Below are 12,275 nucleotides of genomic sequence, written 5' to 3'. Positions count from 1 at the left end.
TAAAAAGCAAACAACAAAACAGAGGATAAAGCAAAATTTCTTTTTAATTTTTACACTTAGAAAAAAGTTTAGGGGCCAGGGAGATGGCTCAGTAGGATAAGCGCTTTCCTGGCAAGTGTGAGGGCCCTAGTTCAATCCCCGGTTCTGCAAAAAATAAAGTACCTTTAAAAAAAAAAAAGTTTATAATTTTCGATATTACTGATAATTTTCAATGTTATTGGTAATTTTGCCTTGATTTTCTGTAATTTTTAACCTATCAAAAAGTAGAATATTTAAGTGCATGGGAGTGTAAAAATAAGACATGGTATGGAAATACTTAAAGGCTTTATGTAGCTACATTCACTTCTTCCTCTAATTTTGTACCATGGTAATTAATATAGTATGAAGTCAGTGTGACTTAGCATAGAGATAGAGTGCTATGTAAACTATTTAATTTCTTGGCTTAGGGGCTGGGGAGATGGCTCAGTGGAATAAGCGCTTCCCTGGCAAGCACAAGGGTCTGAGTTCAATCCCTGGTTCTGCCAAAAAAAAAAAAAAAAAAGAAAAATAATTTCTTGGCTTATTCTGTAGCTGCTCATTGCTTCCTATTTTTTAAATAGTGGTTAACTTGTATTTTCAAAGAACTTTATTTTTTTATGTATTTAGTACAGAGTCTTACTACACAGATCGGACTTGTAGTGATCTTCCTGTTTTCAGCCTCCCAAGTGCTGGGATTACAGGCTTGTGCCACCATGCCCAATCTCAATCATAATCTCAGCATGCCCTGGGGGCAGGGCTGGAACAGCACTCTGGGGGTTGAACCCTGGCCACTATGTTCTGCCTAAGCAGGTGCTTTAATCCCCTGAACTATCTGGCCCGCCCACCATATTTTTTTTTTTTTTTTTTTTTTTTCATATTTGTTCTTAAATAGTTCTGTTTGCATTATCCCAGCTAGTCCCTAGAGTACTTGCTGAAATTAGTGTTGCCTCATTTTACAAAAGAGGAAACTGAGAGGCTGGGAGAATAGCTCAGAGGTATAAGCACCTACCTGGCAAGCTGACTTCGATCCCTGGCCTCACATGCCGTCCCTGTCCTACATACCCTGGGCACACTGTCTTGGCCCAAAATCCTGGGCTGGCCCCAGAACTGAGCATGGTGGTCTCAGCACTTGGGAGGTTGAGAGAGTATCAATTCTAGTTTGAGACCAGCCTGGGGATTACAAAAGCGAGCACAAGGCCAGCCCAAACTGCATAACGAGACCCTCTCTCTCTCAAAAAAAAAAAAAAAAAGGAAACAGATTCATTGAAATTGAGCAAATTATCTAAACTTACCTGGAAGTGATAGAATCAAATCTAGGACCCCTTTTATTAAAAATAATAGTGCCAGTTGCTTGGGAAGCTGAGACCAGAGGATCACAAGTTTGAGCCTAGGCAACAAAGAACCTTTCTAAAATTTTTAAAAAGAATTTAATACGTTCCCACTCAGGTCTCCTGTCCCTCTCTCAGATAGAAGCTTTTTTTCCCCCCAATAAATACATTTTGATCTTTAAAAAATTTAAAAGGTCTGGGGATGTACTTCAGTGTGTGTTTATTTATAGTTAATGTAATTTAGAATCATTTGACTAATACATTTGTGGGGTTTTTGTTTGGTTTTCTATTTGCCTCTATTTTTACTTAAAAGAGTTCATTTGCCTTTGATGATTTTTAAGGATGAGTCAGGTTGGTTCAGTGCAGTGCTGCAGTGAAACAAGTACTTGTTCTAACTTAAAGTCAGTATTCTGTTAAAAATTCAGTAACATAAACTGAATGTGGCTAGCACACATTTATAATTACATCACTCTGGGAGGCTAAAGCAGGAGGATCACAATTTAGCAAACGAGGTCCTGTCTCAAAATTTATAAGAATTAAAAAGAGCTAGGACTATATAGATCAGTGCAAAGAGCCTGAACTTAATCTCAGGGATGAAGGGGGTTTGTGTCATGAATCCTAGAATGGCTGAGTAAAGAGCTTACCACACTTTCCCTAAAAAGCAACCTTATACAGCTGTATAAAATTATTAAACAACTATTTCATGACTTGAAACTGGCCAAAGAAATAAAGCAAATTGAGAAGTTTTCAAGAAACACTAAACCTTGATAATAATGGAAGTCTGTGGTCATGTAACCTGAAGCTACTTCCATTCCCTGCTGTCTAACGAGTCAGTATCATAGTTGTTTGAAGGAGGACAGATTTGGAGTCGAGCAACAAGTGTAACTAGCTTAAGGTATTCGGTACAACCTTTGCCACTTAATAGCTGACCATAAGTTAGGTTTACTCCAAGAAAGCCAGTCCTAAAAATAAAAACAAAAATTAAATAAAAGGAAATCAAGGGGCTGGAGAGATGGCTCAGTGGTCTAAAGCACCTACTTGGAACAAGCTTGGCAAAGCACAGGGACCGCGGTTCAATCCTCCAGCACCACATGCCAGCCAGCCCCGCCCCCTGGTGGGCTGAGCTGGCCACACGCACACACACACACACACACACACACAAAATAAATGTTAAAATAAAAAATTTAAAAAGAAAAAGGAAATCAAGACGAGATTGAGAAGGCTTATCCAGCAAGATAATATGCTGAAAAACAGACTATAGAATTGGTCTAGAAAGAATGAGTCACGGAAGCTCACGCCTATAATCCAAGTACTCTGGAAGACCGCAAGAGGTTTGCAAGTTTGGGCTTAGCCTGGACAATTTTGAAACTGTGAGACTTTGTCTTACAATAAAAAAGACTGGAGGTATAGCTTAGTACAAAATCCCTGAGTTCAATTCCCAGTGATTTCCCATAGACACACATGCAGCATTTGTTCCAGGAAGCAAAGAAAGAGCAGTCTAGAATGCAGAGTTGCTAAAATGTATTATCAAATATGTTCAGATTTTTTTTTTAAATGAATTTAGGACAGGGGCTTTAGGGTGTACAGGGTCTCACTACATAGATTGGACTCATAGTGATCCTCCTGTTTTCAGCCTCCCAAGTGCTAGGATTATAGGCTCTTGCCACCACGCCCAGTCTCAATTGCTGTCTCAACATGCCCTGGGGGCAGGGCCAGCACCAGCATGGCAAGCCAGGGATTGAATCCTGGCTGCTGTGCTCTGCCTAAGCAGGCGCTTTAGTCTGCTGAGCTATCAGGCCAGCCCTCAAGTATGTTCAGCTTTTAGCAGGAAAAAGCATTTGAAGCATGGAATGAAACAGAAAAGTGTGACTATGGGAGGTGAGCAGGCAGTTAATAGAGTATGTTTCAGAAGTAGTCCCAAATATTGAGCATAGCACCCTAAGACTTCAGAGTGGCTATTTACAGTATTAACATAAAAGTCTCAGAGAAAAGGCAGAGTATTTGAGGAACTAATTGCCAAAAAAAGTTCCCGAGTTTGATAAAAACACATTAACATATACATTCAAAACTCTTATTGAATTTCAAAAAAGTTAACCTAAAAGAGATGCACATTGGGGCCGGGGAGATAACACTCAGTAGAATAAATGCTTAAAGGGACTGAGTTCAATTCCTGGTTCCACAAAAAAAAAAAAAAAAAAAAAGCACACTGAGACATGTGATGAAATTGTCAAAAGACAGAATTTTGAAAGTAGCAAGAGACAAGCTACTTGTCACATAGAAGAAATTCTCAGTAAATCTTTTTCTCATCAAAAAGCATGAAATCAAGAATTGAGAGGGGTGATATTTTTACTAAAGAACTAAAAGAAAAAAACAAAAACTCAGGAGAGCTCTGTATCCAACAAAATTTCCTTCAAATTGGATTTTGCTATTAGGGTTTCTTAGATGTGACTCCCAAAGCATGAACAACCAGAGACAAATATGTTTTTTAATGTATTAATATAGGGTCTCAGTACAGCTCGGACTGGTAGTGATTCTCTTGTTTTCAGCCTCCCAAGTGCTGGGATTAGAGGCATGCATGGTGGGCATGCTGGGGATCAAACCTCTGGCCCCTGTGCTGTGCCTAAGCAGGCACTTTAGTCCACTGAGCTATTTGGCCAGCCCAATAAATATAAATTTGACTTTACCAAAATTAAAAACTTTTGAGGCTGGGGAGATGGCACAGTAGAAAAAACGTTTGCCTGGCAAGTGCAAGGGCCTGAGTTCAGTCCCTGGTTCCGCAAAAAAATAAAATAAAAATAAAAACTTTTGAGCCAGCTATGGTGGTGCAAGCCTATAATCTCAGATACTAGGGAGGCTAAGTTAAGAGGATTTGAGTTTGAGGCCAGCCCAGGCAAGTTAGCCGAGACCCTGTCTCAAAAAGGTTTTACTTTTTAGCCCCTTTTTAGGGCTGAGGATCAGTGGTAATGTGCTCTTGGGTGCAATTCTTGGTGCAAAATAAAGAAAAGAGAAAAAGTTTTAAAATTGGATATTAAAAGATATAATCTGGTTAGGGTTAGGGTAAGAATTTTTTTTTTTTTTTTTTTTTTTTTTTTTTTTGCGGAACGGGGGATTGAATTCAGATCCTTGCGTTTGCCAGTCAACCACTTATCCTACTGAGCCATCTCCCCAGCCCTGAGAAAAAAATTTTTAAAAAAAGATAAAAAGATATAATCTAATAACTGAAAAGACAACTTATAGAGAGACAATATTTTTGAAATTATGTATCTGATAAGATTCTAGTAACCAGAATATATAAACAACTTACAGTACAGCCAGAGGACAAACTAATTAAAAAATGGAAATGGACTTGAATATAAATTTCTCTGTGAAGGATGTTCAGATGGTCATCAAGCACCTTAAAAACATGTACAATGTGATTAGTAGGAAAATACAAATCAAAACCACAATAAAATTCTACTTCTGGTACAGTTATAATGTAAAAAATGGGATGTTGAGCAATTAGAAATCTCATTTTGGTGGAAATGTAAAATTGTAGAGCTGTTGTACAAAACAATTCAGTAGTTTTTTTCTTTATTTATTTTTGGAAGCAGATACTTTATTAACTGACCAAATCATAAAAACACCATGGTAGATACCTTAGTTCATCCTTCTAATAAGCCTATTGATCTGGTCTTCTCTATTTCTAGCATCTCCACCTTCCACAAAATGGGGGTGTTTTTCTTCATTCCACTTCATGGAGATGATTAACTTGAACCCTCGTGGAGATGGTAGCTTGAATGACCACAGGAAGTTATTCGCCTCTTTGAAGCATTTTCCAACAGTATAGATCTCATGAATCAAATCCTCTATCATCTGCATGAGATCAAGTAATCAATGAATTGTCTGTCAAGGCAATTTGCTTCTTACTGATTTTACTTTAGCCACGCTTGTATATTAGTTCATTTACTGACTTCAGGTTTGGGTGCCTCCACGCAGTATGTGGCTCCACAATTCTCAGCATGTTAATTGAAGCCTTGTTGAGCTTAACAGAGTTACCATTGAAGATTTGGTGAAAGGGAAGGAGCTGCAACAGCTTACGGACCTTTAGACTCACACCATTGATACCCCTGATCCGGATGACAAATGCCATTTTGGCCTCTGTAGGGATATAGAAGTTGCCAGCTTCTCTCGCCATTCTAGTTATTTGGATCTCAGTTCTGTACATCTGTCTGTATTCCTTATGATAGTGTCTGGTTTTTTCTTAGATAAGCTTCCTCCTTGCCTTGTGAAGCATCTTCTGGGCAAACTTCTTTCTCAGGTGCTTTATCTTCAGCTCTGAAATGTCTTCACTTTTTCTTAAGGGTTTCTGGCATAGCAGGAACCTTCTTTTTCTTTCCTTCTATACCCTCCATGGTTCTAGCTGGAGAAGAGGATCCGTAGTTCATCAACAAAGAATTTCCAAGTAACCCAGCAGCTCCACTTCTAGATATAGCTCAAGAGCAATGAAAATAATTACACAAGTATTTGGACATGTTCATAGCAGTATTCACAGTAACCAAAAAAGTGAAAACAGTTGCTATATTTATTTGTGGAGAAATGGATAAATAAGAAGTCATATATGTTGTAACTGAAAAATCAGATGACAATGAGGCAAGTCCAAAAGTTAAGCGCTTTATTTTAGCTGGTACCCAGCGGCAGACACCCCAGCAAGATGCTGAGGTGCGCGCCCAGGAGGGGAGAGACAAGGGTTTTTAAGGCTGAAAACCGCAAAGGGGAGGTCTTATGATAAATAATTACAATTTATGGTTCAGTGCTGATCACAGGACATATTGTGTGGAGTGCTCTGGGGTAAAATTGTTCAGATTTCAACCCTTGACACACAGTGGTTTAGAACAAAGGAATGGTTTGAACATTAACAAACTATGTTCAGGGGTCCGATGAATGGCTTGAGCCATCAAGATGGAGTTGAAGTTGTCAGCTTATACCAAACAATCCTCATTAATAATTACAGTGGACATGTACAGAAATGTATAATACAATGCCCATTCTGGTTACAAAATGGAGTGGGTATTTAAGCCAATAAACCATAAAAGCTGACCTCAAGGGTTTATCTTGGGGCTACAGTTGAAAAATTACCTGTTTCTAATGAACAATAACAAGTGCAGTGGTGGGTACAGTTTGTAGCTGGGAACGAGGGCGAGATCAGGGCATTGGGCCAAAACTAGATTCAGGTGCACACAAAAGGGCAGCGTGAGAAAGGCCCAACTGCAGGTTCTCAAGTAGAGAAAGGGCACAGTAGAAAGTTGCAGCATTTAGAATGGCGTATACAGAACAAGATGGCGGCGCATACGTCAGGTTATAACAGTTAATAAAGTTACAGTGGAAGCATTCAGAGTTACAAAATTGGAATCAATTGCACAGGCTATAACAATATATATATATACCATGGAATATTATTCAGCCATAAAAAGAGTCATGGTCATGCTGTACCATGGATGAGAGGCTGGATACAATATAAGAGACAGAGGCTTGTCACACACACACACACACACACACACCAACATGGATGAGCCCCACAAATATGCTAAATGAAAGGTAGACATATAGTGTATTCTGTTCATATGAAGTAGCCAAAATAGGTAACTCCCTTTAGGTACAGAAAACTTTGATTATAGGACTGGCGAGATAGCTCAGTGGTCTAAAGCGCCTGCTTAGGCAAGCATGCAGGGACCTCAGTTTGATCCCCAGCACCACATGCCATGCTACCCCTGCCTCCAGGGTGGGCTGAGCCGACCATAAAAAAGAAAAAAATAAAGGAAAAAACCCCTTTGATTATAGGTGTTGAGGCCTTGGAATGAATAATGGGGAATAACTATGTAATAGATTATTCTTTAACTGTAGTATATGAACATGTTTCAGAATTTAACAGTGTGTAGTTGGGCAGTGTTTTCACTGTACTGAATACCACTAAATTACATGTTTTAAGATAAAGAATTTGATAGGTGAGCATGGTAGTACATACTTATAATTCCAGCATTGGAAAGGTTGAGGCAGGAGGATCACCACAAGTTTGAAGCTAGCCTGGCCTCCATAGTAAGTTCAAGGCCAGCCAGAACTACATAGTGAGACTCCCATGTCAACAACTCAGAATAGAATAAAACGCTTAAACTTGTGATCTTTCTGCCTCAGCCTCAAAGGCATTCACTAATAAATCCAACCCTTTCTAAAACTTCTAATGATAAGTTTTGGGTATTGGCCTCAATTTCACACAGTTTAATTTCATGTATGGAATTTCTTTTGTATGTACAGAGGATGGTTAGAACGAGAAAGCAGGTATGGTCTGCAGCCAGGACACAATTGGTTTATCATCTCCATGCAGTGGTGGCAACAGTGGAAAGAATACGTCAAATACGTGAGTTAGATTCCTGTTTATCTTCATTTTTATAAGAAGTTCAACTCCATCAGACACTGTATGACTACTGGCCACGAAGAGAATGTTCAAATTTCAAATATTTGAAAGGAAAAGAATTTATACGTAATATTTGCTATAGAAGGGTCTATGCACAGACATTTCCACATAAATGTCTTCCTTTTAAGAAAAATAATACTGGGCACAGAGGTACCTGTATGTGTCATGTATTTCATAGCTCATTTAATTTTCATGCTGTCTCTGTAAGGAAGGTGATATATCCACTTTACCTGTTAGAAAGGAACTTACTGATGAGAGAAAAAGTGACCTAAGTATCACACTCGGGGTAGATCCTGGATTGAACCTCATGAATAACATTAAAACCTGGATTCTTGGGGTCGGGGAGATGGCTCAGTAGAATAAGTGCTTGCCTGGTAAACACAAAGACCTGAGTTCAATCCCCAGTTCCACAAAAAAACCCCCAAAAACCTGGATTCTCTAAACTAAGTCATTTATATTGTTGTTAGTTAGTTTACCTTCTCCATTAAATAATTGAACTCTTGGGTAAGAAGTGTTAATTTACTACTCAGGAAATTTCATTCCATAGAACTGGCCAGATAGCTCAGCAGACTAAAGCGCTTGCTTAGGCAGAGCACAGCAGCCAGGGTTTGTTCCTCTGTGCTGTGGTGGCACATGCCTATAATCCAGCACTTGGGAGGCTGAAAACGGGGATCACTACGAGTGCAATCAAATAGTGAGACCCTGTAGACTCTGTACCAAATACATAAAATAAAAAAAGAAATTTCATTTCATTCAGGATTGCTACAAGGTAATCTACCATTGTTCCAAATAAAGAGTTAAAGAACAAAAAAGTTAAAATTTCATTATTAAATTTTTTTGGGGGGAGGAGAGAAGATGAAAAAAGAATTAAGATGTGTTATGTAAATGTGCTGACTCCCCATGATGAATGTAATTTTTATGTACTATAGTTATGTACTAATAAAAATGAAAGTTTCAAAATAAAACAATTTGGGGGCAAGGGAGATGGCTCAGTAGAATAATTGCTTGCCTGGCAAGCACAAGGTCCTGAGTTCAATCCCTGGTACTGCAAATAAATAAATAGTAAAGCAATTTGTTTCAGAACTTAGAAAACTAGGTAATTATGCCATGTTTCCATCTGTGGAGAGTAAATTAGTATGTAGACTTACTGTCATTTACCAAAATACTAAAGTTCTAATAATTTGATTTATATTTTTTTTTATATCCTTTTCTGTCACTGCTTATTAGAATAGTGGTAGTTGCATAGACCTTCCTTGTCTTTATCCCATTCATAGAGTTCAGTGTATGTTTTCAAATGTAAAACTTTTTTTTTGAGACAGGGTCTTGCTATGTTGCCCATGCTAGTCTTGAACTCACTCAGTCTTCCTGCCTCAGCCTCCTGAGTGCTGTGAATGCAGGTATACACCACCAAGGCCAGCCTCCAGTGAGTGGCAAGCATGGACCTTGGTATCTCTGAAGCAATAAAAGGAGGCAGATGACTTTGAGATCTTACAGGTAGATAATTTTGAGTGTAGTTAGAAAATGAAACTTTAAAGCATCAGTCTGTATTTTGAAATACCTTTTGGGTTTTCTATTTAGTTTGATTTTATTAGTTATTAATGTCTTAACTGAGTATAGTCTAAAAAATAGCCTAATTTCATTTTAGATATATTTTTATTTTCTGTAAATATAATAGTGGTCTTTATCTTAGATGTGATCTTTGTAAACAGTGCACTGACAGGAGCGTGAACTTTATGACTGCCACAATCCCATATATTCCTCTCTCTGACATTCTGCATTTTCTAGTATGTGTATGTCAAATATAGGCTTCAATATCTATCCCAAAATGAAAACTGTTATAAGAAACTCAAGAGTATTGGTTTATATAGAGAGAAAAGAGTTAGGAAATGATGACAGCTTATTTCATAACGTGTGGGGAAAATGTGAGTGGAGTGATAGAACTCCTTCCTGAAACTATTTGTTAGGAAAGCATTCTTTACTAAATGAAAAGTAGCTTCCTGATATCTAGAATATGCAAAGAATTGAAAAATATTAGATCTTCAAAATGTAAGACTCAGTAGAAAAATAAACAATTGAAATGAGCAGGCATTTCTCCAAAATTCAAATGGCCAGTACATACACGAAGAAAGGTTTATCTTCTTTGTCCATTAGGGAATGTAAATCAGCAATACTGCAATGCCATTTTACTCTTAGAAAGAATGACTGTCATCAAGAACTCAAATATGACAAATGCTAGAGATGTTATTGGAAAAAAGGACCCTTCAGCATTGTTGGTGGGAACGTAAAGTAAACAGCCGTTATGGAAATTGTTATAGGGGCTTGTTGAAATACTAAAATAGAAGTTCCATTTGACCAAGATACAGTAATACCTTGATTCACAAGTACTTCTGTTCATGAACAAAAGTGGAAAAATTTTGCTTCTGTTCATAAACTCTGCAGTGGATGACAAACACTACTATGGCCTTCTTCCCCACAGAAACACAAAGCCATCTTCCCCAAAATCATAAAACAAATTAAATTCATAAGCCAAGGTACCATTGCATTTCCCTTATAGGTATCTTCCTGAGAAAGTTAAAGATACCATATTACAGTGATACATGCATATCCGTGTGTACAGTAGCACACTTGTAATAGCAAAATTTTGGAAGTGGCACATAGGTCCATCAACAGATAAGTGGATATGTAAAAATTACATATATGTATAAAGTTTATTATGTCTGCTATTACTATGCCCATTATTGCCTTTAACCTTAGAGGTTCTATTTACCATGCAGTGAGCTAAGTGCTTCATATGTTACCTTAACAGATATAACTGATCCCACTGTTCATAAGTGGGAACTGAGATAAAAGAATGTGTCATTTGTTCAAGGTCATAAAAACTGCAAGAGTCTTCCATAGCGAGATTCTGTCTCAAAAAAATAAACAAGCAAACAAAAAACCCTAAGAGTTAGCTCCTATAAATGTACATTCTGAGTCTTATTTTCCCCAGGGCTAAGATGCCATATAGCATGTCCAAGTTCACAACAGTGACTTTATGCTGGTTTTCTCATAATAGCTAATACTGTATTTAGTGTGTGTATATGTATGTATATATTTAATATGTATATTCATATATACAAATACTATATATACATGAAACTACTGAACCATAAAGAAGAATAAATTTGAGTCATTTCTAGAAAAAAGGATGCAAGCTAGTGAAATAAATCAGACACAGAAGTTTAAATATCACTTGATTTTTCTTATGAGAACCCCAAAGTATAATTATTAAAGAGCAAAACAGATTTTTTTGGCCATGGGAATGGGTTCTGAGAGTGAGTGGGAGACGTGTTGGGAGAAGGGGAAGTAAAAGGAATCAAGATGAGTTGTGTAGGCCACAGAGCTAAACTCCTGCCTAGGCAAATGCCAAGGAGCTGGGTTCGGTCCCGTGCTGACCCCACTCCCGGCTCACCAAGCCAGCCACTGAGACCAGGGATGGTGACACTTGCCTGTAATCCCATCACTCGGGAGACTGAGACAGGAATATCACTAGAGTCCAAGCTGCATAGTCAGATCCTGTACCAAATACATACATACATACATACATACAAACATACATACATACATACATACATACATACGGTCTTTTAGGGCCGGCGAGATAGCTCAGTGGACTAAGTGCCTGCATATACAAGTGCAGGGACCAGGGCGATTGGGGCACCACATGCCACACCACCACCTGCTGTGCCATACCCACCCCCAGGGTAGGCTGAGCCAGCCACAGAGTACGGGCATGGTGGCACATGCCTGTAATACCAGCCTGTAATTGCATTGCTGGGGAGGAACAGGAGGATCAGTAGGAGTCCAAGCTTGGGTAGTGAGACCCTGTACCAAATGCATAAAAAAAAAAGAGGGACTGTTTATATGTACCTGTTCCCAAGATGAATGTATTTATTATGGAGTACAAAAATATACAATAAAAGTTTTTATAACTAAGAGGTAATACTCAGTAATAACTAAGAGGTGTATCTCAGCACTCAGGAGGCTTAGGCAGGAGGATCACTGGGAGCTCAAGGCCAACCTAGGCTACATAATGAGTTCAAGGTCAGTCTGAATTACATAGCAAGACTCTGAAAACAAACAAACAAAAAAAAACCATGGAGGCTGACCAGATAGCTCAGTGGATTAAAGTGCCTGCAAGCAGGCACAGTGGCTGGTTCAATCGGGGCCTGTGCTGGCCTCGCCCCCCAGGGCGTGCTGAGAGAGCAATTGAGACTGGGTGTGGTGGTGTGCACCTGTAATCCCAGCTCTTGGGAGGCTGTAAATAGGGGCATCACTATGAGTCTGATCTAGCAGTGAGACCTTGAACACTCTGTAGATCCTCCCCTAAAATACAAAAATAAAAATAAAAACAGAAAAAAACGGGGCCGGGGAGATGGCTCAGTGGAGTAAGCGCTTCCCTGGCAAGCACAAGGGCTTGAGTTCAATCCCTAGTTCTGCAA

General features: G+C 38.7%; 1 protein-coding gene across 3 annotated transcripts in view; it reads left to right on the top strand.

The window, feature by feature from the left end:
* The window catches only part of Usp32 (ubiquitin specific peptidase 32), a 209,852-nt gene that overhangs the window by 141,518 nt on the left and 56,059 nt on the right, over positions 1-12,275 (top strand). For all 3 annotated transcript variants that reach the window (XM_023703132.1, XM_023703130.1, XM_004643016.2), the window contains exon 12: positions 7,635-7,737. In XM_023703132.1, the coding sequence (XP_023558900.1) occupies positions 7,635-7,737 (103 nt within the window). The remainder of the gene's footprint in view (positions 1-7,634; positions 7,738-12,275) is intronic.

This window comes from Octodon degus, unplaced genomic scaffold (genome assembly GCF_000260255.1).
Source record: "Octodon degus isolate 3935 unplaced genomic scaffold, OctDeg1.0 scaffold00164, whole genome shotgun sequence".
Taxonomy (NCBI): domain Eukaryota; kingdom Metazoa; phylum Chordata; class Mammalia; order Rodentia; family Octodontidae; genus Octodon; species Octodon degus.
This window is presented reverse-complemented; position numbering and strand designations above follow the sequence as displayed.